This window comes from Fusarium phalaenopsidis (assembly GCF_050370095.1).
Source record: "Fusarium phalaenopsidis strain FUZ10S chromosome Unknown contig_32270, whole genome shotgun sequence".
Classification (NCBI taxonomy): Eukaryota; Fungi; Ascomycota; class Sordariomycetes; order Hypocreales; family Nectriaceae; genus Fusarium; species Fusarium phalaenopsidis.
In genome coordinates this window covers 104276-130655 of record NW_028145421.1, presented here as the reverse complement: position 1 = coordinate 130655, position 26380 = coordinate 104276, and the positions used below count along the sequence as shown (strand labels likewise).

The 26380-nt window shown below is 49.9% G+C and overlaps 7 protein-coding genes across 7 annotated transcripts; 3 read left to right on the top strand and 4 right to left on the bottom strand.

The window, feature by feature from the left end:
• On the bottom strand, positions 1-312 carry LRP88_00048 (uncharacterized protein; the record flags this gene model as incomplete). Its single annotated transcript, XM_083236768.1, has 1 exon — positions 1-312. One exon carries the CDS (start codon positions 310-312, stop codon positions 1-3), a length of 312 nt encoding a protein of 103 aa, XP_083107482.1.
• Positions 313-4097: 3785 nt separating this feature from the next.
• On the bottom strand, positions 4098-5868 carry LRP88_00047 (uncharacterized protein; the record flags this gene model as incomplete). Its single annotated transcript, XM_083236767.1, has 2 exons — positions 4098-4900; positions 4962-5868. The coding sequence occupies 2 exons, from the start codon at positions 5866-5868 to the stop codon at positions 4098-4100; spliced, it is 1710 nt and encodes a 569-aa protein (XP_083107481.1).
• A 1176-nt stretch (positions 5869-7044) lies between these two features.
• LRP88_00046 (uncharacterized protein) lies at positions 7045-7708 on the top strand (the record flags this gene model as incomplete). The annotated part of the gene is made up of 3 exons (XM_083236766.1): positions 7045-7186; positions 7234-7293; positions 7359-7708. The coding sequence occupies 3 exons, from the start codon at positions 7045-7047 to the stop codon at positions 7706-7708; spliced, it is 552 nt and encodes a 183-aa protein (XP_083107480.1).
• Positions 7709-12015: 4307 nt separating this feature from the next.
• LRP88_00045 (major facilitator superfamily domain-containing protein) lies at positions 12016-13410 on the top strand (the record flags this gene model as incomplete). Its single annotated transcript, XM_083236765.1, has 1 exon — positions 12016-13410. The coding sequence occupies one exon, from the start codon at positions 12016-12018 to the stop codon at positions 13408-13410; it is 1395 nt and encodes a 464-aa protein (XP_083107479.1).
• A 2022-nt stretch (positions 13411-15432) lies between these two features.
• On the top strand, positions 15433-18278 carry LRP88_00044 (OPT oligopeptide transporter protein-domain-containing protein; the record flags this gene model as incomplete). Its single annotated transcript, XM_083236764.1, has 9 exons — positions 15433-15514; positions 15577-15869; positions 15949-16220; positions 16284-16474; positions 16531-16787; positions 16869-17204; positions 17257-17439; positions 17502-18086; positions 18261-18278. The coding sequence occupies 9 exons, from the start codon at positions 15433-15435 to the stop codon at positions 18276-18278; spliced, it is 2217 nt and encodes a 738-aa protein (XP_083107478.1).
• A 2326-nt stretch (positions 18279-20604) lies between these two features.
• On the bottom strand, positions 20605-21513 carry LRP88_00043 (arabinan endo-1,5-alpha-L-arabinosidase; the record flags this gene model as incomplete). The annotated part of the gene is made up of 1 exon (XM_083236763.1): positions 20605-21513. The coding sequence occupies one exon, from the start codon at positions 21511-21513 to the stop codon at positions 20605-20607; it is 909 nt and encodes a 302-aa protein (XP_083107477.1).
• Positions 21514-25677: 4164 nt separating this feature from the next.
• LRP88_00042 (GNAT family N-acetyltransferase) lies at positions 25678-26313 on the bottom strand (the record flags this gene model as incomplete). The annotated part of the gene is made up of 1 exon (XM_083236762.1): positions 25678-26313. The coding sequence occupies one exon, from the start codon at positions 26311-26313 to the stop codon at positions 25678-25680; it is 636 nt and encodes a 211-aa protein (XP_083107476.1).
• Between the last annotated feature and the right edge of the window lie 67 nt (positions 26314-26380).

The window sequence follows — 26380 nt, the reverse complement described above, 5'->3', positions numbered from 1 at the left end:
TCAATAGCCGTTGATTGGCTGGCTGTTCCAGAACTGGACATGGTACTTGTTGCCTAGGCTGGCGACGATGAGCTGGTAGTAGGTTTTGCCGTGTCCGACCTTATCAACAGGCCAAGTGAGGATCTCGCTGCCGTCTTCCCAGCAAGAAACGAGATGCCCTTTCTCGAGGTGCTTGGTATAGGCCGGGGTGGCGTCGCGGGCCTCAACCTCATGACCACGGGCAACTGTAGCATTGCTGCCCTGGTTATTAATTATAGCCGCAGTCGGGAAGGGGGCAGGGGCAAGAGCACTGAGAATAGTAGCGGGACGCATGGCTGCGGTCTTGGTGGTGGTGATAGTTGCTTGAATATGACTTGGCGATACTTGGGCTTGAAAAGGATGAGGGTGAGGATCAAGGTAAGGATGGTAGTGATATCTCTCCATACAGGAATTAAACCACTCTTATATAGCAAGGTTTAGTAACACTAGTTCTTAACTACTATTTGGATAAACGTTTAACTACAAACAAGTATTCTACAACTTCACAGTATTTCCCAGCTATCCGGCCCGTGTTTCCAAGGATTCATGCTTATTACCGGAGCCTTAATCCCACGCGCATTATATTACACCCATTTCTATAGCAACGACGAAGGAATGCAACATAAGACGATGATTCAACTAAAAGCACGATTAAAAGCGCATGTGTCACTATGCATGATTTCAGACATATGTCACGTTATTAATGGCGCCTTTAGGGCTAGGGTAAGCACCTGCGTGGACACGATCGGAGGCAGTGCCCCCGTCGCGGCACGCATACGACAGCTGGCGCTCCGTGAAGAGGCGGCGCCGTGAGCTTGGCGTGGGCATACAACTGCCCATACCAAACCCGGTGCCGCTTGCGTAGCATCCATAATGAAGGATATAAATAACCCTGGAAATCGTGGTACATCATGCGAATCGGAGTAAAGAACACAGAAAAGGCCTCTGTGATGTAAGCGGCGCGGCATGCTCAAGTTAGGCCGAATCCTGGATGTGGTTTGACAATCGCCAGGGACCAGGGCTCCGGATTTCCGGGTTAGTGCAAGGAAGATATAGCCGAGCCAATTGGAACTTTGACTCCCAGGATACAGTGAGAAGTCTAAACTCAATCGGTGGTTTTACATTGGCTAATTAAAACCTTAAAAGATGGCCTCCCAAGCGAGTGAGGCGGGCTCTACTTCACTTGCCTCCTGATCTAGAATGTCTGTCGTCTGCGCCCTCTGTGCAGGAAGGGCGAGTAAGTTCCCGGGGACTTTTGCAGGTTCGGGACCGACTAAGCACCCGTGAGACTGATGAAAGCGGTGGACACGTGGAAGCTTAAGTGTTAGCATGACCCCTTGTAAGGCCTAAACCTCTATTCTACCCTTTTATTTATTGCTACCCAAGTTCGAGCTTCAGTGACAAAAAAATTTGATGAGAAGCGATGGGCTTGGCACCAACGCACTAATGCCCCAGCGCAAAGTGATTCAGCTCGTAGTGGCTGGGCGGTGTCGAAAGGACAATAAGGGGTCATGTTGCTCCTCCCGAGTTATCAGGTGGGTGTTGTTTGTCAACTCCACGATCAAACAGTCCTGAGCTTGTCTTCTACTACACATGGGAGCCGCCACAAGTCTGGGGTGAATAAGTCAAGGTCCATTATTTGTTCGTACTGCTTCAGTTGGAAGGTCCATGGTTCCTTCCCCTCATCAAAATACTGGCAACCCGTGCTTGCAGTCACGAAACGCGAACGATCCTACTTTTACAGCCTGATACCTGAGCTAAGCCGCGGCCATACAGCGCCAATAGCCCTCCCCCTCGCCAGCCCCAAAGAGAAGTAGTAACCCTAAACTTTGACCTCGATAATCTGGCCACCTTTAGAAGGGTCTGTGGACGAACGTCCAGTGACCAGATATACCGTCTGCTCGTCCTTGCTGAGCGCAACTACCGTCGGAAACCTGGGTATCAAATCTGTGTTGTCATCGAGAAGAATGGTCTGGTTACCATCTGCCGTAATTTGAACCAGCTGGTCGTGTTGGCAACCTGCGCGACGGTCCTCATGACAGGCTTCCGTCCCTCACGGAATCCTCTGGTGAGATCAAGAGTCGTGATTTTCGCGGAGCCTCTTATGAAGCGGAAGTCCGATATGATATAGTTTCCGCTGCTGATGGCAAACACTTCTGGCGATATCTCACTAATCCCGAAAGAGCTGTTGCTACCAGGGATCTGAGCGACAAGCTGGGGCTCTGGGTTTGGAGAGGACGGATCCAAAGAGTATATACGCCCCTGGTCGAATGTAGTAAGGAGTAAATGTCCATTTGAACGCGTAAAGACATTTTCAAAAAAGCCTCCTCGCGTAGAGTCAAAAAGCAGTCGAGAATTGGATATCTGCCGTTGAAGAACTGGCATTGCGCAAGCAATGGCCATAGCGGCAGAAACGACCAAGAACTGAGAAAGCCACATGGTGTTGGGAGCAACACAGAATGGAAGTGAGAGAGAGGAAGAGTTATCTACTATCAGAAAGTACAGGGACAACTCTTAAGTACTTCCCCATGGTCATGCCAATAGTCGATCTAGGATAGCATCCTAGGAAATGACAAAGTGAACAGGAGAGGGGGATCGGGCGGTATTTCGTTCTCTACTGGGCTAAATTGGATCACCCTTGTATACTACAAGAACCCGGTCTCATCTGTCTAAAGTGGGACCACGGACCTCTCGCTCCACTCGCGGTCATGTCTCCGGACGGAACCTCAAAATATCGGAGCTTCGGCCTTCCGATCTCCGTGTCTGTCCACGGGCCATGAGAGGCACATCTTGAATTCTTGATCCACCATGTCGCATCTCGGCGAGACCTTGGTTCGTCCATGCAAGTGACTCCACCTTGGCCAGAGAGTGACGTGTCAATGGAACCAGGAACTGCCGCGACGAGGTTTGACGGTTCGTTGGGGGGGGGGGGGGGGGCAAGGGTTGTAGCCGCTACATCTATGAGCACAGGTTAGTTATCCTTGAAGGGGCAGCTTGATGAAGCAGAAAGTAGCCTTGATAGATGTCCAAAAACACGTTAGCTCCAATTCAATTATCTCCGCCAGCCCCGTTGGCTTACAAATCCCAACCAGTTCCGATTACTGGTCGAAAGCCCCCAGATTCTGCTAGCTATAAAGATATGTCTCAGACGCCTAGTTTGCACGCACCTCGCCCTCTTTCAAGTCAACAGACAACCGCTCCCCCCCTGCAGTTTCAACTTTCATCGCTCTTCTTCAAAGAAAAATGTTATCAGACAAACAGGCTTCCACCATAATGTTACACGGCAGTTGTCTATGTGGTGCAGTACGTTACGCGATAGACATCTCCGACGAACAAGCGGCCAAGGTGAGATGACGATAATTCCAGTTCTAACCAATACCGTCAATTCCTATGCCTTGCGTCAACACGAGCAACATCTGTCCTGTCATTCCACTTCGGGTGTTACATGTCGATGCTGACCGGTTGATGGCAGCCTTTGTTATGCCACTGTCGTGTCTGTCGCAAAATCACGGGCGGAACAACCTCTCACAATGTGACAATTCTATATTCAGCCTTCACTCTAAAAAGCGGGGAATTAAAAGTTTACCAAGCCACACACTTCGATGAAGGCTTTGAAGTTTGGCTTCATTTTTGTCCCACATGTGGCAGCCCCATTTTCGCAGGCCTCACGGGAAGCTCACCGGCTCCGGATGATCAAGTATTTATTCAAGGCGGGACGTTGGACGACACAACGCCTTTGGAATCAACGCCTGTTGCAGAGCTGAATGTTAAGTACAGACTCAGCTGGGTTGGACAGATTCAGAATGCAGAACAGAGACAAGGTTATTTGTAGCCAAATTCTGTAAGTTCTCAAATGTTTATTAATAGTCGTGTAAAGAAGATCAGATAACTTATGTATTACTCGCAGGACAAAAAGAAACTCATTTTAGAAGTAAAAGCCATCGCAATAGAGGCTATTAAAGGTGTCTCTTATCTTTACTCTTTTTTTTAGTAACTCATGGTCCCTTGATGCATGTGTTTGTCGAGATGCTAGTGATGTCTACAGCCTGCATTCTTTGGTGTTGTGGTTGGTTCTGCGCCTACACACCCGAGTCATGCTGGACAATTGCATAACCATCCCTATGCGCAACCCACTCGGTGCACACATCCGATAAGAGATCCTCTTGGACTATTACGGGAATCTCATCCACCCGCTCGATAAACTGCAATGCAAAGCCCTCAGACACGTGCCACCCGATGTGGCAATGCATGAGCCACGCACCAGGGTTATCCGTCTCCCATGCCATGACGAGGTATCCCGATGCCGGCAGCATGGCCGTATCCCGGCGAGGGGGGTTGTCCGTGTTCAGTTTCACAGTCGAAGAGTCGTACGTGCCGGAACCTTGAGCCAAGATGAAGAAGTCGTGGCCGTGCAAGTGAATCGGATGCGGGACTGGGATGGCCGTCTGGACAACCAGGTACACCCACTGAAAGCTTGAGAACTCTATGACGGCGTTTTGGGTCGTGTACTCAGTAACGCCACCTATGATGGACTCGAGGGTTGGCTCTGCCCAATCGACCAAGAACGAGGTGGTGTTGAGCGTCCACTTGAAGAGCCCTGCGCTGTTACGCCCAACGGCCGCATCCTCAAAGTCGCTCCAGTTTGCCCCCTCGACATTCTTTGGGACAGCGGGCACCATGTTGGGCGTTTCATCACCACAGCTATCTGTGTAAATATGGCCCGTTGTCTCTGGGATCGCGGTGCTGTCTCCATAGTATACAATACCGCGGACATTGTCGCCGTTGGTAATGTCAGAGCACGCAGACTGGGGGATAGCCCGCAACCAGAAGCTACCAGAAGTGGCAGCCTGATCAGCTGTGACAACCACATCGATGCGTTGACCTAGAAGAGAACTGCGTGAGCAATGGGGTCGAGAGGTATGAGCTATGTGAGTTTGGCTTACCCATCGCCACGTCCACGTGAGTAGCCTTATAAGGCTCAACGGGCACAAGATCACCAGAGATGACAGTAAGGGTGTGATTATCGATGGAAAACTTGTAGTGCGTATCGACGGCCGCGTTGACAAGCCTCAGGCGGTATGTCTTTCCCGACTCAAAAGTCACGTTGAATCGGCTGCCGATTTCATTGCCATCCTCATCGGTGTAGATGTTAGTGCCGTTGATGAGCCCATTCTCAAGTGCCGGAGGACCATTCAGTTCAGCGGACGGGTAGAGCTCATCAACTGTCTGGAGGTCCCAGTCATTCAAGAATAGTACGCCCAAGTCCTCGTCGTAGTTCGCTGTGGCGGGACCATTAATAATCAGACCGCCAAAGACCCCCTGATAGGCTTGTAGGCCAAAGTGAGAATGGTACCAGCTGGTGCCGTACTGTGTTGCCTTCCATGAATAGGTAATAGTGTCACCCACAGCAACGGGACATTGGGTAATTGCGGGAACGCCATCGTGCTGATTTGTATAATTCTGTCGAATGCCATGCCAGTGGAGAGAAGTGCCATTAAGCGATGTCGTTAGCGAGTTGGTAACGTGGATAACCATATTGTCTCCCCAATCGGCAAATAACGTAGGACCAGGGATGCTGCCATTGATGGCCATAGCAGATCGCGATCGGCCATCCGGGGAGACTGTCGTGTCGCTTATATCGAGCCAATATTCCCTAGTGACACCAGTGTCGACAGGTTCGGTCCAATAGTCTGTTGAAATGTCCAGGTCACACCATTGAGTGCGGGTGGTGGCAGTGTTGCCCTCACAGGCCGCACGACGCTGTATGCTGGCAGGTTGAACGGAGTTGGAACTGGGAAGGGCTGAAGCCAGCTTTGCCGCGGCCAAAACAATGTACGAAAGATAATGCATGATGAGTTAGGAAATCTGAGAAAAGAATGAGGGAGTTGACAAATCAGAATGTGTGAGAGGATGCTGCAAACGGAAACCCAGGAAAGCAGAGATCTTGGGTTGACACAGCACCGCAGGAACACTGTCGCGGAGGCAGTGTAGAATCTTGTTACAGTTCTTGACCGTGATTGAGGTGTAGATAGTGTCTGTCTCTAGGACTTATTGGGCGGAAGGTATGCCATTTGTACTTGGGTTGTCTTAGAGTTGTGAGCCTGCTCCAGCCTTGGCCAGGTTCTTCCCACGGAGTATCCGCGTTTACTGAGTGCAACATAGCTATCAAATTACTGAAACTGAGCTGAATACTACGTACGTGGTAGGTTTACGCTGAAGCCGGTGATACTACACTTGAGTTATCCTCGGCGGACTTGCCTATATGGAATACCTGGCCACCACGGACCGCAACATCATGACGCTGGTGGGTATGCAAGGCAAACCGCCCAGTTACAATCATACCATTACTACGACGTTTATCGCGGTAACAAGGTTGACCTGAGTCGCGTTGAAGGCAGAGACAGGGTCCAGCTACGTAATGTGATGACGAGGCAATGCTTGTGGGGGTGGAGCTGGTTACTTCCCGCATTGGCACTTTGCTGGTGAGGCCTCAAACTCAATCAACATATATCCCAGCAGCCTCACAAGATATCCAGGATACAGTGAAACATATACCGTGGGAAAAATTTCCGGGTGTAAAAGGACCCATACCCTATCGGACAGACCCTAGTATGTAACCCGCCTAGGTGACATCGTGAAGGGGTACGTCCGTGTTAGAAAGTTGGGCCAACTACCGAATGCTTACGCGTCTATTGCGTCTTCAGCGGCAAGCCCGCGGTTATTCCTCTTAGTAACCTATTCCAGATTATAACCACTATGCTATAGTTGCCAAGCGACTTGGACTTCGCCTACTCAGTCCCGCGGTCGCTGTAACGTAGTATGTGTGTGGGGCTGAGAGATGACGGGATCTGGGTCTGAATTAGGGGCTTGGGCTAGGTCACGATAGATGCGAGGACTTGCGAGCAGAACGTATTTTAACTATTCTTGTGCCGCCTCAGCGCTCTCATCCGGAACCTACATACTGTCTGATATTCCTTGTTGTCATATTCCCCCTTTGGACTTCTTCCGTTCTGCAAGCAAACAATAATGCGTGTCACGGAGTTCCTTCTTTTGTGCTTGGCTGCCGCCTCGCCCGTTGCCTGTGCCAATGCAGCAACGCCAGACGGGCCATTCCAGCTCTACGCATATGGCGAGGATGTGGGTGGTCTAGTTCTGTTCTCCGATGGAGGTAGGTATACCTGTTCAGTCCGATTCCCTCGCTAATCCATATCGTAGAACACGTCTACGCCGGCGAGCCTTCACTACTAGACGATGTCCAGGCTGCTCCTATCATCCGTAAGTCATACACCAAAACCTACATAATACTTGGTAGAACGCATCAAGTCTAACAAATTCAACAGTTGTGTCTCATGACGGCCAATGGTCTTGCTCTCCGAACACCACTGCCCTGGCCGATGATGCTCAGCCAACCTGGTCCAACCTCACCTTCGCCATTCCCAGCACCGCCGCGCCATCGCACGACGTTCAACTCGTCAATTCTACAAGCAACGGAACTTCTAACCTCGTCACCGGTGGATTCTCCTTCTACGGGACGATCGCTTTTGCGTCCATGAATGGAGGGTTGGTTTCTCTATGGCAGGGGATACCCTCGGACGTCAAAGGGGTCTACTCGTTAAAATGGAATGACACGGAGGAAGCAAACAGCGCTATTATATTTACCCTCAAGGCAACAAAGCCATTGTCCGCTTAACTATTCGAGGAGTAAGTTGGCAGTGCCTTTGGTAAGGTAGGTTAGGATCAATACATACTTACCTGGCAATATCAATGAGAAATAGACCCCGATTCCGCTTCTTAGCTAGGAAGTCTTATTTAATATTGTGTTCTTTGTTATAGTCTAAGCCGGCCCTTGATGGGATAACTGAACGAATAGATAGCTTCATGAGAACGAAGGAGTGTGACGTCGGTCTGGCACCCGACCAGGCATGAGTCAGTCATGTAATCTTCTCTATTCTCTCTTTTGGTCTCTACTTATGATGCAATTAATATCCCGCTCTTACGCCTCCTGGAAGTCGCCAAGAATCCTCTTAACGCACCGCGTCATTTCCTCTTGGTACGCCTGTTCTCTAATTATGAGAGGGTTCCTAGAATCCGCAGACGTTTCTAGATAAGCTTGATTATCAAGGATAGGACGTCCATTTCTCAAAAAGTGAGCTGCCAAGTAATACAATGACAAACTGTTTGAGATGAGATTGGAGCTTGCTGTTCTAGCAGAGCGAATGTGAGGCTGTCCTCGGAACTGTTCCCAAGATGCAAACCATGTCTGCAACGCTTGGTCCAGGGCAGAAGTGTCAACTGGCAATACTGAAGTCTGGGCTTCCAGCAGCAACGCGTTCACGGCCAGAATAAGCAGATTCATGCCAAACATGGTCATGTTTGACTCGGCAGGGGCTTGGCCCATCATCAAATCCTTGACCGAGGATAGGAAACAGCTCGACGGATCCTGCGCCGGAAGTGCAGCCCACAAAGAGGCTGAGCAAGCGGTCCAGCTCTCATCGTCGCACGGAAAAGACGCCCTCGTGTCTGTCGGAGAGAGGAGGGGTTTGCTGCCGCAGAGTATCGACTGGTAGCAGTCGACGGCGTAGACGCCCCAGAGAACCCTCTTGTTCGACTCCTTTTGGATCCATGGCTTCCAGAACTGCGCGTTCCGCGCCGCGCGCGTGCACTCTCCGTGGACCTTAAGGAGCCCTTCGTGCCGTATTGCCGCGACGAGTAGAGGGTGCAAAAGCCGCGCTGCAGCCCTCTCGGCACTTCCACCATTTGCCACTGTAGCAAACTGCAGTAGCACCAAAGCCTGCAGCTCTTCAAAGGTTGGCGACTTCCCATTGGAGAAGATACAGCATTTAGCAAGCAATGATGGAAGGGATCCATACAACAACCTGGCGTCCGATGTGGATGATGGGTCACTGTCAAAACCAGCGCCAATGAAACATATCGTTCGAACGAGGACCGGAGCGGACGAGGCAAGACAGAATGTCGGGATATGTAATAGAGGTATGAAATAATGGAAATGAGAAAAGAAGAGTCTCGCCAACGTCTCAAGCCGATGCACTGGGATGGTCTCTGGGCTGTCAAGGTCCAGAGTATAGTTGGCTGGGAGGCGGAACGTATCTGGGCACAGGAATCCTTCTCTTGTGACTGGAATTCCCGGGGATACCGGCCATGAACCATGGCTTTGGGGTATGCCGGTCTCGCCGAGTATAGATGCCATATCCTCCGGGCTCCATGTCCAAGAGCTCATGTCAAACATGCTTTCAATGTCTACAAGCTGAGATAAGTCGATGTCACCCACTGACGGTGTGTCGAGGAACGGGAGGTCGGCATTTTCCCCATGTGATGGCCCTGGATTGGTATTCTGGCTGCCCGTCTGTGGTGATGGAACGGGGCTGATGATGGTCGTGGCCGGGGTCGCCGTCGTTTTTCTTGTTCGCTTCTTACGTCCAGCCCTGACGCACGGCAAATCTTTGTACTTGCATCGTGAGCAGGGCGAACCTTTTGTGCCAAGATCGCATCGGATCTTTGAGCTGGCACAGCTGACGCAGCTTTTGTTCATTTTCAGCGTCGAGTGGATTGGCGAGAGTCGGTGGTATCGGGATTATAGGTCAAGGGTGGTCGGGAATATAACTAGAGGCTAATACGTAGATATATTCCCGAACAAAAATCCCGCATGCGTCAGCACATGTGGCTTATTAGTAACACAGTCTCTAGGTGAAATTGGTCAAAAAGTCTCGTACTCAGTGGATATAACACGGACAAGCCGAGAGGGTGCTTCCAGTTCCAGGTTTTGGTTATCCTTATCGCCCTCAGTGTCAGGGTTCACACTGCTTATCCTGCCGCCGATTTACCCGCTCTTCTGAACGGTATTGGTTATAGGTCCTTGGTCCGGGCACAGTGGCTTGACGAGTCAGACGTGGCTGGATCGAACATTTCGAATGAAATTCCCGAGACCTGAAAACCCGAATCCCCGGGTTTATCTTGCAATGAGATCATCTTTCACCATGGCTGCATATATATATAGGCATAACGTACATGTATAGCGAGCCGGACAGCAAGCGAACCGGACAAAAAATCCCTCAACCTACATTATCTCTATTTGATCAATTGATTCTTAACCACCCAGCATGTCATAGTCTAATAAAGAGGCTAGAATCCTTCTTGCACTTCAAGCCCATCAAAATACACCAAAACTAAGTCTTAGAGGTGCCGCAAAGCTCTACCAAGTCAAGCATTTAATACTGTTTGACCGATATAATGGCATCCAAGCCCGAGTTAATACTATTCCTAATTCACGCCGACTATCTGATCTAGAGGAATAGATCCTTATTTACTTTATTCTCGACCTAGATTCGCGAGGATTTCCCCCCCGGCTTCATGGTATGAAGGAAATAGCTAATTAATTACTTGCCGACCGCGACGCGCCACTAGTTGGCGCGCATTGGGCTTCAAACTTCGTTAGGCGACACCTAGACCTTAAGACGCGTTTTTTTCAGAAGTATAACTACTAGAGAGCTAAGTATAAAGATCTAGCTATTATCTGTAATTAGTTTATACTTATAGCGAATATAATCGCGAAGTATGGCATCTGATTAAATAATTTCTATAATATTAATGAGACTAGCTTTATGATAGGTATAATTCAGAGCGGAATGGTTATTATAGGCATAGATAGGCGTAGAAAGCTAAAATCAGTGCAGCCCGGAAACCAGGAATAGATTACGGTCATTCAGGCGATCAATGCGGATGGCCAAGCGATCGCGCCGTTCATCATCGGTGCCGGCCAATATCACCTCGCCAACTGGTACCGGGATAGTAACCTCCCGGGCGATTGGGCTATTGCAACGACCCAAAATGGCTAGACCGATAACGAGACCGGTCTTGAGTGGCTTAAGCACTTTAACTAGTATATAGCTAAGCGATTAAATAGTCGCTATTATCTTTTAATCCTTGATGGCTATGAAAATTATTATTTAATTAAATTTAAGAGATATTATAAGGAGAAGAAGATTATTAGGCTTTATATACTACCTTATTTATTTTATATATTTTAGCCCCTTAATATTAAGTGCTTTAATATACTTAAGAATACTTATAGCTAAGAAATAAAGCATTTAATTAAATACTTTATAACTTATATTTTAAAGACTAAGTTCTTTTTAGCCTTTTATATCGCATTTTAAGCTACTATAATAAAAAAAAATATTAAGTTAGCCTTTAGAGAGGCTAGGCTTATTCCTCTTAACCTAGAAAGTATTATCTCGAAGCTTAATATATAGCTATAGACTCTAATACTAGCTAAGGAGGTAATTAAACCATTGACCCCTTAGGTTTTAAAGACCCCAAAGACTATGCTTAAGGCTTAATCTTAGTTAGATTACCTCGAGAGATAAGTTATAAGGCATAAAAGTAGCTCCCCAGAGTCAATTTTAGAAGCTATATGGTCTTCTTCTAAGGGAATAAAGATAGTTATGCATAAGGTTGCCTTACTTAAGGCTAGGGTTAAAGAACTTAAATAGGCAAATGAGATACTAAGCCGGCGCCGGAGGGCAAAAAGGACCTGACTATAGAAAAGAGAGGTAATAATAATAGAGGAAGGAAGGCAAGCAATTAATTAGATGGATATGGATACGCAGGTAGTGGCAGAATCGTCGAGAAGTAGTAATCAAGGGAGGTCAGCGCGACCGGGGGTTCGGCATTATAGTATCTACGGCAAGCCCGGTTATAATGCAAGAATATATTAGGTAGTGATTAAGACATCTAGGGAAGAGTATAGCGAGTAATTTTAATTAATTAAATAGTTTATTATGTTTTTATAGTAATTTCTATCTTAAAGGTTAAAAAAAGTGTCTGGTTCGCTTGCTGTCCGGCTCGCTATACATGTACGTTATGCGTATGGGTTATTTCTTTATTATTCACAACAATCTCACAACAAGCAAGCTTTCACCTCACTTCTTGATAACATTCAAGTTTCCCTCAGAGAAGAATCAGAACAAATCGCAAACAATGTCAGAAACCACATCCACCGAGAAGTGCACGCGGCCAGCGCAACCATGGTTTGATAGCCTCTGCTTCGTACGAAGACTTGAGGACCCAAAGAGTCACTCCATATGGCAGAAGCGTGCTATCGTCGCCATCATTACTCTGTCGGCTTTCACAGCACCCTTTGCCTCATGCATCCTCTTCCCATCCTTTGCAACCTTGGTGGACTACTTCCACACCACGGAGACCAAGGTCGCCCTGACTACGACCGTCTTCCTCCTAGGCCTAGCGATTGCTCCGTTGTGGTGGAGTACCTTGAGTCAGGAGTACGGCCGCCGGCCTGTGCTGGTGGCAAGCTTTCTCATCTCGACGGCGGCTGTCATCGTCTGTGCCGTTTCCAACTCGCTGTCCCTGATCATTATATTTCGACTTGTTGAGGCGCTGGGTTGCTCATCCGCGCAGAGCGTTGGCGCTGGTGTTATTAGCGATATCTATATCTCGACCGAGCGTGGATCGGCCCTAGGGTGGTTCTACCTGGGGACTCTGATCGGGCCTCTGATTGCTCCGATCATTGGAGGTGCCTTGCAAGTATGGCTTGGCTGGCGTTCAAACTTGTATTTCATGGCTATATTTACCTTCAGTGCTGCCATGCTCACTATGCTGTGCCTGCCCGAGACAATGGTCAAAACCGCCGAGGGTCAGCAAGAGCAGGAGATGCTGTGGTACAAGACAGTCAAGCGCGATGCACTGGCTCCGCTGCCCAAGTTGCGGCTCCTGCTGGTGCCATCTATCGCCTTGACCATCGCCTATGTGAGCATCTGCTTCGCCAGTCTCTACTGCTTTAACACAACGCTCCCCTACGCTTACTCGGCGCCGCCCTACAACTTCTCCGCCATTGAGATTGGCCTTTGCTATATCAGCAACTGTCTGGGATACGCAATCGGGAGCATCCTTGGCGGCAAGTTGAGCGACGCTAAGCTACGCCAGTACCAGCTCACCCACGATGGCGAGCTTCGTCCTGTTGAGAGAATCAAGACGGTGTGGTACGGGGTCGGCTTTGTCCCGGCTGGACTGCTCATCTACGGGTGGCTGGTTGAGCACAAGGTATTCTGGGTCGCCCCTCTGGTTGGTGCTTTCATGTTCGGACTGGGACTCATGCTCGTCACCACCACTATCATGCCCTTCCTTGTCGATATCAAGCCGGAAGTTGGTGCTTCTGTCGTAGCTGATTTGAACTTGATCCGCAACATCCTGGCCGCTATTGGCACCGTCGTGTCGCCTGTTGCCATATCAAATATTGGTTTTGGATGGTGGATGTCTATCTTGGCTTTGATGTGTTCTTTAGCAGTTGGCTTTGTTATTATTGTGGTCTGGACAGAGAGGACAGATAAGAGGTCAGCTAGGGAGTCTATAGTTTAATCAGGGTTAATATATACATATATAGCTATACATTTGGTTGCGGTATCCTCGCAGCCCCTTATTGCTTCTCACACAGCTCATTAATTAGAAATCCCCTAAGTATCGCGTCAAAATTCATGCAATACTAGCGTGACCATCACTGTCTCGTCATAGTGCAATAGTTCCCAAAAGACATATATTGGCCGACATCTTGGCTATGTTGAGATTCTTTGTTGCGGTATGACCTGTGTTTACCTTGAGGAGGAAGTGAGGCTATCGCGAGATCACTTTTAGGTGCGAGAGAAAAAAAGGTAGAAGGTTAGTCACTCTATCACATATCACGTGCCTGTGGGGCCTTAATAACCTTATCTTATCTTATCCTGTTGTGGCGGGACTAATACTCCGTTGAGATCTTTGCCTGCGCCTCTGCATGGTGTTCACCTCTTGATTACACGTTGCTCTTCAGAGCATCTCGACCATTCAACCATGTCAAGTCGTCATCCAATTCATCCCAACGCCAGGAGAGGAGGCCATGAGTGAGACGACTTATTAACTTCCATATTTATTCTGTATTCTGCTCTTGAAGTTGCTCTCTAATAGCACTCTCTTCCATCGGCAAAAGTGACCGAGGTACCCTACAGCGGGGCTAGATACGGGGGCGGACTATTCTTTTAAGCCAATCATGAGTGCTAAACAGCGCCAAGTACTCTACGAGTTCCTTAGTGGGTCTTCTCCCCTTTCTACCGTGCATAAGCGTCCATCCAGCGACATGCGCGGTACCTCGCTAAAATCTGTGGTTGAACTCAAGACTCGAAAGGTTTCGCAGCTTCAACGTTGCTCATTTCACTTCTTTATTCCCGCGGCTCGTGTGAAAACAGAAGCCCGACTACGCAAGCAGGATTGCCTCCAAGTGCCAGTAATTTTTTTTTTTTTTTTTTTTTTCACAAAGCAGTAGACACGTTGCTATGTCTGCAATGGAGACCGAGAACCTTGTCAGCCTTGGAAGCCATACACTCTCTCTTTGCTAGCTTGAATTGATTCGTCAACCGGTAATGTCGAACCGTCAAAAGCGAAACATAGCAAGGGTAAGGCAACTGTTCGTTCATCTGTCAAGATGACGAGCCTCGGGGCTCGAGTGAACATGCAATGACTCTTCACGCAAAGGTGTTTATGCTGTGACATTGACAAACAGGAAGCGAATGGCGTGCTAGCCGTCTAGAATGGTTAGGATAGTAAGATTGATAAACGAAAAGACGAGTTGGAAAATGCGCTCAAGACTGTCGAAGTTCACTTGGTACAACCATCTAATCTTATCCCACTCGGATCGCTTAACCCATCCAATCTAGTCTGTAATCAGCTCGATGTGTGGATTTATTTATTGCTGCGCCTCGTTGCAAGGTCAGCTTTAGTTCGTATAGCACGCGACGGAAACAACGGCACTTGTTCGGGTCTTGGCCTCCTTCAATTCTAGTCAAGATGAGGAAAGGAATTACCCACTTTTGGATGCCGCTCCACTTCGAAATTGACGGCAGTGCCGAGCAGACGGCAGCTTCATTCCGAACGATCGGCCGACTGTCGAAGGAAGCTTGGGTTTTGGGACCTTAATCAGAGTGTTTTCTTGCCTTGTAAGGTAGAGGGCGAGCGAGAATCGTAGTTGTACTTGGGCAATATCACCCACCCCTCCTGTCCCCTCCAATGGCGGACGCTGTCTCGTAACGGCGTTGGTACACCTAGAACCCTTCTTGGTCCACTTCCATGAGCCAAGAAATCCAACAAGACTTCCACCCTCTTACATGAACATGACCAAATCTCTTGATGCTTCAACATCGGGCCATTCGGCACACAAAAGCCCCCAAACTGGACCCCCACAGAGTGTGGCGTATCCCATTCTCGAGCCTCGTGGATGGGGCCCTTCTTCCGTGGTACCGACTTGGCGGATCTTGGGAATAGATATCTTGGCCTCGGCCGCCATCTTATCTGATCTTAATCAATCAGCATCTGTGCCACCTAGAGAGTGCACATTCCCTTGCATTATCATTCAAGATGACTGCGGTTGACAAATCCTCCCCCGAACCAGATTTGAGTAGCGAGCAGCCAGAGTTTGCTCGGACAGAGACATCTTCAGGTAAGATGGGAGTTTGAGCTGTACAAACCTAGAATGGCTCTGACACTGATTTTACTTGACAGGGAAATCTGTCGAAGAGGTCCTGAGCGCGGCAGGCGTTGACTTCCGTCCCGATGACCCAAGTCTACCATGCCTCACCATCCGCATGTGGACTATCGGCATCGCATTCTGTCTCGTGGGCAGTGGCGTCAACACTCTCTACACCCTGCGCTTCCCATCCGTTAGCTTGTCCCAATCGGCTATCCAATTCCTAGCCTACCCTATCGGCAAGGCGTGGCAGTACGTCGTCCCAGACTGGGGCGTCACGGTATTCGGCCAGCGCCACAGCTTGAACCCAGGTCCATTCAACTACAAGGTGAGTAGAAGCTAGCAATGGAAGGAAGAAGAACGAGGGAGAACTTCCCAGGGGACTTAATCTGACATACATTTTAAAGGAAAACATGCTCATCTACATACTGGCAAACCTTAGCTTCCTCACCCGTCTTAGTGCTGATGTCCTGACCGAGCAGCGCGTCTTTTACGGCCTGCATGCCGGCTGGGGGTTTGAGCTCCTCGCTACGCTGACCACCATCCTCTATGGCTTTGCCCTGGCAGGACTGGGCCGTTCGCTTGTGGTGGAGCCGAAAGACCTTGTATGGCCGGGTGTTTTGGGCAACACGGCTCTCAACGCGGCGCTGCACTCATCCCGCAAGGAGGAAGTAGAAGGGTAGGTTTCCCCCATGATTAGATACCCAAGAGCCTTGCGTATGCTTACTGGCCAAAAAAATAGCACGGTTTCCCGATACCGGTTTTTCCTCATGGCATTCATGGCCTCCTTCTGCTGGTACTGGCTTCCAGACTTTCTTTTCCCAGCCTTGGGCTACTTCACGTGGGTTTGCTGGATAGCCCCGAAAAATCCCGTGGTCAACCAGATCTTTGGCATGAAGAGTGGCATCGGGGTTTTACCTTTCACCTTTGACTGTACGTACCAGCTTCTTACTCGAATAAATGCGATATGATTGCTGACACTGTGCTAGGGAGCCAGATCGCCTACATCGGATCACCTCTAGTTGTGCCAACCTGGGCCATCCTCAACGTTCTGGGTTCACTCGTGCTCTGGATCTACATCGTTACTCCAGCCCTCTACTACACGAACACGTGGTGGTCTGCCTACCTGCCTATGCAGAGCAACTCAATCTACGACAATATGGGCCAGGTCTTTAACGTGTCTAAGGTCATTAACAAGCATGATGGTTTTGCTTTCGACCTCGAAAAATACCAAGAGTACTCTCCTGTAAGTTCTTACCCCGGGTCCACCGATATCAACGTTCCCCCCCCCATGCTGGGATAAAGACCTCACACCGAGAAACCGCAGATCTATCTTCCTGTCACTTATGCCCTCAACACATTTGGTCTTGCGTTCGCCACCATTTCTTCGCTCTTTGTCTGGCTCTTCCTCGAAAAGCGCCAGGAGATTGCACTTGCCTTTAGAATAATGTTTCATAAGGACTGGCACGGCCTATCAGCCAAAGGTGGTCCATCTCGTCAGAAACTCCAGCCCCAGTACAAAGACGTCCCGGCCTGGTGGTACGCAACGGCAGCTCTCGTTGCCCTGGGTGTCGGGCTGTTTGCGCATGAATATTATCCAGTCCAACTGCGATGGTACGGAGTCATATTTGCAATGGCGGTATCCGCCATCTTCTTCATCCCAGTGAGTTTCCCTCTTACACATTGGCCCTCTCTCTTGCTGACTATATACACAGCTTGCCTGGGTGTATGCCACCAGCAACATGAAGATTCAAATCGACATCTTCTGTCGCATCATCGCCGGCTATGTGTGGGAAGGAAAGGTTCTGGCCAATATCTGGTTCTTTAACGTTGGATACATTTCAGGCATCAAGGGACTGGCTTTTGCACAAGACCTGAAACTCGGCATATACTGCAATGTTTGTGCTCGACTTGTTCTCCTATAGTTTCCCGGAGCTCTTAGCTGACACCATATTTCCAGATCCCTCCAAGAAGCCTCTTCGTGGTTCAAGTCGTTGGCCTCGTCGTCGGTACTCTTGGACAGGTTTCCGTCCTCAACTGGGCCCTGGACCATATCCCCAACGTCTGCAACCCAAAGACCGCACCCAACGGATTCACCTGCCCCTTTTCGCGCACTCACTTCAACACTAGCATGGTCTGGGGCGCCCTTGGCCCCCGTCGGTTCTTCGAGAAGGGCGCTCTATATCGGCCGCTGCTCTGGTTCTTCCTCGTTGGCGCTGTTCTCCCAATTGTCGTCCACCTCTTGAGGAAGAGGGTCTTCCCGCAGGTCAAGTGGCTGTCCAAGATCCACGTACCCCTCTTCCTTGGTGGACTAAACTACATCCCTCCCGCATCGGGGACCAACTATGGGAGCTGGGCCTTGTTCGGTCTCCTCTTCAGCGTCCTCGTCAAGAGCAGGAAGGAGAGCTGGTGGCGCCGCTTCAACTTTGTTCTAAGCTCGGCGCTGGACTGCTCGGTGGCTATCGCTGGTATTCTCATATTCTTTGCCGTATTCTACACTGGTGCATCTAAGCACCTCTCTTGGTGGGGAACCAACGTCTACAAGGTATGCATTAGAAGAAGTGTCTGCCATCGCTCACGGAGTTGGCTTACCAAGGCAATAGAATACTTGCGACTGGGATGGCTGTCCTTATAAGTCTGTGGAAGCAGGAAAAACTTTCGGCTCTTGAGCTGTGGGATTGTGTGCACTAGACATAGATGATGCTTGGATCATGGTCAGGCCATTTGCATGATGTAGGAGGCTCGTCCATCTTGATCTTACGAGCCCATCCCGTGTATTAGGCTGGATAAGAAGGAGAGCATCATCGTTTCGAATTCGTTTCATAAGTTTGGAGAGACTATGCAAGTTTTAACAAGGAAAATGTTGACTTCATCAGCTACTTGTTCAATCTACCCATACAACAAGATCCATGAAGTAACATAACCAGTTCGCCTCCGAGTCCAAAGTAGGGCTACACGACCAAAGTACGATCCCTGTTAACGCACTCAGGTAGGTAGTCGAATACCTTCACAGGTCAATATCCGTGGCTGGGCGGGCCAGGTTGTCTCGCCAGTGGTGCTTGTTGATGGGATCGCGCTGGTAAAGGTTCACCTCAAAGAACCGATTGTGCGCATCGCACCGAAAGTTCTTGTAGCTATACCAACGTTTCAGCCATGAGAAAACCAACCTCATAGTGGTACTCACGCATTGAGCTTTTGGAAGTTGGCTCTGATCAGGTCGCTCTCGGTGACTTCCTTGAATGCATCTGTGAGGGGGATGAAGTACCTCCTGCTTTCGAGGGCCCGAAGTTCACTTGGCGCACGAGTTGGACTGCAAAAGCAGGACGAATATCGTTGAGATCGGTTGACGCGGCCTCAGGTACGGGCGCAGAGCTGGATTCCTCTTTGTGTACCCAGGCCATGAAGCTCGTGAACTTGGCTTCGTGGTCAAGGTGCTGGGGGCGGTAGGGCCGGATGGCGTCACAACAGAAGCAAGAAGACATTGTGAATAGAATGAAACTTTGTAATAATGATTTGACTCTTGAATTGATCCCGAGAAGATTGATGTGCCCCCATTGTCTTCTTGAGACGCTTGTAGGGTTCTTATAGCCAACGCCCAGCGCTGGAAATTCACTCGATCTTGGCATGTGACCCATGGGTAAACTTTGTCTTCGCTTTCGGGGCTCTCTAGTGATCAAATGTCTCAGTAATAATTACTCCGTGTTCTCAATCCTGATCTCTCCATGATGATGATCTGTATCTTGCTGGCACCTCTTGGCGGGCCTCCTGCATCCGGCCTCGGGCGTTTTTGAGCCCTACCATGACGTTGAACCAACCACCTATCGCAAGAGGCAAGCCACACTGTGAAGCCTTACATATTTTGAGCCCTACCATTCTTATCATCCAACCATTGGTCAGCGTCAGCAGCCACATCGTCCTCGACACGACCGCTTACAGGATTTGGGCTTCGGCTCGGCTCTGGGCGTATTCATTGGCTTCGGCCCACCTACAGTTAAGCCAAGGTTTAGGAGAGACTCCCAGGAGCATAAATGGCTGGCCTTCCGCCGCGAAGGGCATTCCTTTTTTTCTCTTCTCTCCACGGCCAACCCAGGCGTTGGAACGGCACTCCTTTTCCAACCCCCTGTGGGAACTATCTTCCGTCCTTCCTTTCTTCGTTTGATCACATCACTTCTTCCCCCACACTACTCTCATCTCTGATTCTGTTCCGGGCAGGTCCCCCAGCCTCAGTTTTCTAGAGCGTTCTTTTTATTTCCAGTTCCAACCAGTCAGGGACCAGCGGATCGAATTATCACGAACACTATCTTTTTGACCCTGTTGATCCTGCCTGGTTGATCCGTGGAAATGCTGGGCCACTCCCAGATGACGAGACTGAGCCTGCTGGTCAGGACAGAGGTGAGCCGACAGGGGATGCGAGTGATCAGATCTTCTTTGAGGGCAACGATGCCTTCGTCCAGTCTTTACCATCAGATGTCGCGGCTCAGGCCGCTCTTACTCAAGCAGAGGCTGCCGATGATTCTCCACAAGCGCCGCCAGCCTCAACAACGAACAGACCTCTCATCTGTGATAAATGCGGCGAGACTTTCACATTACCACATCAGCTCAAGTAAGACCTATTGCTAGAGTTATTCATCGTGATCAATGCTGACCTTAAAAGTACCCACATGAAAAAGCACACTCGTCCGTTCCACTGCCAAGAACAAGGCTGCAACAAAAGATTCCGGTACAGGAAAGACCTCACTCATCACAAAGAGTCCAAGCACCGGGACTCTGTTCCGAACCTGGCTCTCTTCTGGTGCCCTGTCGAAGGCTGCAAGGATTCACTTGGTAGAGGGGCGGGTAAGCCACGGGAGAGAAACGTCGCCAGACACATTGCATCACAGCATCCTGGAGAGGTACGGGCGCCTGTGAGAGGATCTGCCAATAGCTAGTAGCTTCTCTTAATTCATCATATACATGTGTCCAATGTCGTCCATTGAAAGAATCTCGGATCGACTAACAAAATTGGCCAACGTAGTGCGGGCAATTACGTTTGACCGTGTATATACAGAGCCCGCACAACTAATTTAATAAGCCACGGGCCAGTCCGAGTCGTAGCGAAGAAGGTTGATACCCAGACGTGAGTCACCAGCGTTGGTGTAATAATGGTATACCAACACGTCGGCATCATTGTCAGTGAAAACAGCGTTGTGGCCAGGGCCGTGGATGGAGCCATGGCTAGCCAGAATCTCAGTGCCACCTCCCTGCATCATGCTCTTTCCATTGCGGTCGACAAAGGGACCAGTGATGCTGGTGGATCGACCGACCATGATGCGGTAAGTGCTGGAAGCACCGTTGCAGCACTTGTCAAAAGACACCCAGAGGTAGTAGTACTTGCCCCGTCGAGTGATGAAAGGGGCCTCAACGGCACCGTCAACATTGGCGTCGCGTTTGGCGAGAGAGACAAGGTTGGAGCCGGTGCGCTTTCCACTGCTGGGGTCGATGGAGATCATCTTGATGCCGGTCCAAAAAGAGCCGAATGAGAGCCACCACTTGCCCGAGGCATCGATGATCAGGTTGGGGTCGATGGCGTTGTAGTCGTTGGAGTCGGAGGACGAGATCACGACGCCCTGGTTGGTCCACGAGCCGGATGCACCAGTGGTGCTGGTAGCCAGGAAAATGGCCGAGTTGCGAGATCCGAAGCTCGAGGCGGAGTAGTACAAGTAGTACTTGCCGTTGTGGTAAGAAATATCCGGAGCCCACAGGTTGGTGTCGCCCTTGGTGTAGGTTGTTGTCCATGGCGCACCGTTGGGGAATACCGCGCCGGCATCGCGCCAGGCAGTTCGGTCGGAAGAGGTCTTGAGTGCCACGTTGGCTCCGGTGTGAGCCATGATGTACGAACCACCAGGAGTCTTGACCACGGTAGGATCGTGAACGCCGGTGTTGCCGGTGACAGCGCCAGGGTTGGGATACGCGGCGTTGGCACCAGCCACCATGGAGGTGACGGCAAGCACGCCGCTGACGAGTTGCTTCCACATGGGCACCATCTTGAGCTTGAATCCGTGGTTTTCTGTGAAAGCTCGGTGGGATTGGCTTCCTTAGTTCGAGACTCTAAGGAGCGCCGCGATCCCTTATATCCTCCATCGGCACTTAAGCTGAAACATTGTTGCTAAGGGTTGCATTTGGAAGCGCGCCACGGAATAATTATCACCAAAGTTACGGAAATTCTCCGCCCATTTCCAAACTCGGCATCATGGGTTCGGACGCTGGCCCTCCGTCACCGCTTACTACAAATAGCAGATTGGAGGGTCACCGCCACGGACGACTTTGGCCTAGAGGGACTTCTGATTGGACTGCGAGGGTGTGAAACGGTCAGCAGGCAATCCCGTGTCCAGACGCTCGGATCTTCATCCACCAGGGATGGTAACAAGCTGCCGGAGGTCGGGGCTGCATTCGATCTAGCTTAAATCATTGGATAGGCATTATTCGTCGAACGTTGCCTTGCACGGCGAAATTCAACCCCACCGCACCGTTCTCTCAGAGAAACAGGGCCGTCCAAAATGCCTTGATCAAAGTATGAGCTGCACGATGGAATTCAACCTCCCCAATTCGACACTAACTCATTGATGCAATCTTCCCAGCCCATCCTTCCAGTGAAAGTCGAAAATTTCTGACGTAGTGTGCGCCGTTGTATGTAACTGGGAGTTTGGCGCATAGGCTAGCATCGCCATTGGGGCGGGTATTGTGAGAGGTGAACTATTCGTTTGTTGATCCTCACCGCAACTATAAAACCTAGCAGACCTATCATTGACGACCTTAATGCAGCCAAAATAGTATCTAGGATATAAGAGACAAACCCAAACTGTTGAGGCTTTGTTTGCGATTGGCGGATTTCCATATCTGAGTGGACCTGGCGGAGAAATGCACAAACAAAGCGTGCGCGTCCTGCTTATACCAAGGAAGGCAACTACCTAGTCCAGTGGCATCATGTAGGTTGAGATAGCGTGCTGGTTATTGTCCGGCACTCTCGTAATTAGAGGGAGCTAAGTGGGTGAGCCGAACTGTCCAAGGTGACGTCGCTCCTGGGTTTGACATATGAAGCTGACCGGCCAGTGGCGTATAAAGACGCCTGAGGTTCATTTTAATCGCCTAAATCTTTTCTTCTATCTCTTAGATGCTATTTGGCATACAACTAGCTATCATGGCTACGATAAAACCAGACAAGGAATTAGGAAACCGCATACCACTCAAAATCTTTGCCGAAATAGTCGTCTAATAGGCCTCTCAGCACTAGCTGCTCTGGGGGGTGCCGTTTGTATTCGATCCTACCAGATGTTAGCTTCGGCCCTACCGCCGTCTAAATCAGCACTTACAGATCTCTCTTGAAATTCAAGTCACGTTGTGGTATCGCTAGGATTTGGGATAGCATGTTGTAGAACTCGTGTTTCTCGCTATCGTGCTTGTCTTGAACTGCGCGATATACATCCAGAGTTGATTTGGAGTAATCGGGAACGATGGCTGTTTCATGGCTCGCCATACTCACTAGGGCATAGACTTTATCCCTGATATCTGTGCATTGCCAGTCGCGGAAGGTGTCGATGAGGACCTGAAGCCGTGGAGAAGGAGTGTCAGGGTGTCGCCAGTGTGCACGCTGCCAGACCATGGTACAGGCCGAGCTTTGTAATACCTTGATTGCATGTGGATGGTGCGCAAACCACGATGTTTCTTCCAGAGTTTTGAGAGTAAGATAGAGACTCTCAAGAACGTGCCATCTGAAAGACTTGGCTCCGCACCAGACAGTGATGTTGTCGGCGTGCACAATCTCCTGAATGATCCACATCCTTCTCCAGTAGGCACGCTCGCACAAGTCGTACAGAGCCTTACCAACATGTCTCGGCCAAATAGCGTGGAACCCAGGACCCCGGCGCCTGAGTCCTCGTGTACCTTTCGTAGCGATAAAGTCCATTGCGGGATCGCTGTTATCCGCTTTAAGCCCTAGCCAGATATATACCTCAAACGCATTGACATAGATTTGTTTCATCATGTTGACTTGATGGTCGCGTTCGTGGACGTTGGATTGATTGATGTAGATTGCGTCGATCCAGAAGAATTTAGGCTTGGATATGATAGAGCTCTGTAGCCGGAGAAAGGACCAGAGGTTCTCACGTATGTTGATTGTCCCGCCTCCACCAACGGTGATATTCCGGGTAGCTTCTTCATCTCCCCAAGTGTAGGAGAGTGCAGTATACCGAGGACAGTGGGACAGCTCCATACATCGAAAAGAGAATGATAGATCCTGGGGATTCCTATTGGGATTTAACTTGCGCAGCCGGATCTGTCGGGCTTTGAGGTTGAGTCGTGAACAAGGTGACCCCGAGTCTCTCGTAGTTTGCGCTCTCGCCTTGGATGGCCTTGAAGTGCTGCTGACTGGAAGTCCCCACTCCCGACCGGGGCCTTCGGGGTGTCTCATGGCCTCCAGGACTCTTCTAACGAGCCTCTCACGTTTCTCTGCAAATCGTTGTGCCATAGCGCTAAGCTTCAGGATAGTGTCGGTGCTTACGGCGAAGGGAGCAGATTTGAGGGCCGGGCTTTCAATCCGAAGCTGGTGTGTCCCCCGGGGAAACGAGATATTATACCGGTCGTGCGAAATGAGCTTGCACGGCATTGTGTCGAGTATGGGGTTTTTTAACGCCCAGGATCATATTGGAGGCAGGAAGGGACGACTCCGCGTTGCCATAAAGCGTAACCCGGAGGGGATCGATTCCGAATGGATCTCTCCGGCATTTCGAGCAGACATCGTTCGTGCCGATGTGGACAACCCTCCGAATACGCCGTTCCTGGCACTGAGCATCGTCACACGGCTGTCGTACATCGCTCCATTCTCGATGGTTGCAGCTGAACTTGACTAGATCGCAGTAGCACATTTTCTTTCTCTCCCCGTATGCCACAGTAAACCATCTGTTTAGATGTTTGTTATGCTTGTGGGGACGGAAGAAGGCAGCGCGTGACCTGTATTTCAAGCAAAGTACGTATCCAAGGTCACCTCGGATTTCTCTTCAGAGACTTTAAAAGGTCATTTTCTAGGTGTCGATAGAGGCGGAGACTGGGTAGAGCGGGTGATGGTGGGTAGACAGATTTCTTGATCGGCTTTTATTTTGATGATTGAAAAAATGGAGGAGCCTGATAACTACGGGTCAGCGGGCGCCTTTATTCGAATCACACGCCGTGCAGGAACCTCCAGACCAAGTCCAATCCGGCGTGCAGTTGATGTTATAGGGGGCTTGAAAGAGAGTCTCTCATTCGACGTGGTGGAATCGTGTCTAGGCATGGTTGGTGACGTTGTCTCTCCTTTGAATGCTAGCCCGTTACCGCTAATGCAGATATCAAGGCCGTATTATGCTTGTCGGTGAAGGCAATTGTACCGCGTCTCCAAGCCGTCCAGCGTTCCCTTTCAGTGCAGGAGGGGATTCGGAATTGGCGACTGCCACCGATGGCTCCAAGAGCTGTGGATGAGGATTATCCCGGGGACTACAAATTACAAGAACTCGCATGATAGGGCATATCTGCTTATCGTGAAGCGAAAGGAAGGCAGTGATTACTGGGAGCTGGTTGGTTTGGTCACGGTTAAGGGGTCTTCGCTCCGAGAACACACACATCAACTAGAAAGAAGGTCATTTCGGCTTAGATGGGTGAAGAGGTACTTTAGTAGGGTGGCGAAAAAGGCACCCCCTCTTATAGAAAAGCAAGTCAAGGCTAGTTATGCTACGCTCTTGTTTAACTAATCGTATAGGGAAAAGGGAGAAGTTTCCTTTTTTTATAAACCAATTCAATAGTAAACTGCTATTCACCCTGGGAGTAGTCACAGTAGATCTCCATGACAAGTGTCTAAGGATAGTTCCGCTTGTCCACGAGTGAATCAATATTTTCAACCTCAATCACAAGACTTGTATTGCCTCCGCATCATAGAACTAACAAACTTGACTGCTGTGTTGAATGCGTAGCTCTGCATCTCTATATGTATGTTAAGATACATACGCGCAGGGATCGAAGGAAGGGAGCTGAGAAACGTAACGGCACCCGCTCGCTTTGAAAGCACCGAATATATGCCAACAAAGAAGAAGAAGTAAAAAAATTAATCTAAGCTCCCCTTGAAGCGATGCTTAAAAGCGATTCTGCGTGATTGCCATAATGATTCCAGCCCTAGTGGTATATTCCGCAGACAAGACTCCCTCGGGCACCGCCTCCCCATTGCTCCTCAACCCTTCTGCAAGAGTGCACAGCCCAGCGTCGGAGAACCCAAGAGATCCAAAGAACTCGCATGCAGCCAGGTTGTCCGGGGCAATCATGGTGCGGACGCGGATCCTCGGGGCTGTATGGCGGAGGGATCGGAGATGGTCGATTGCCTCCCGGCAGAGCAGCTTTGCTACGCCCTTGCCTCTGTGGGATGGGAGGACGTAGAGGCTGAGCATCTGCCACTTCTCCTCGTCCTCATCAGGCGCTACGGGAGGTTGGCCGGCTTCGGAGGGGAGTGTGTAGGCTTCTGCAGAGACGGGGCCGTATACGGTCACCTGTGCCACCCACTCGCCATCAGAGTCGACTACGACGAAGGTGGCTTTGGATGGATTTCTTAATCTAGCCATCCAGTCATGGTCGGATAACTTGGACTCGGCCTCGTAAGTTGACGAGAATGCGCTTGGAGTCTGTTGCAGAGCCGACAATCGCAGGGCCTTGTACTTGTTGACGAGAGACGGGAAGTCAGTGTCGGATCTGTCGATCCGCAAAACGGTGTATGCCATGGTGAGATTATGTTCGGTAGTAAGATCTGACGAGCATATCTCTGCCGTCTCTGTAACAAGCTTATAT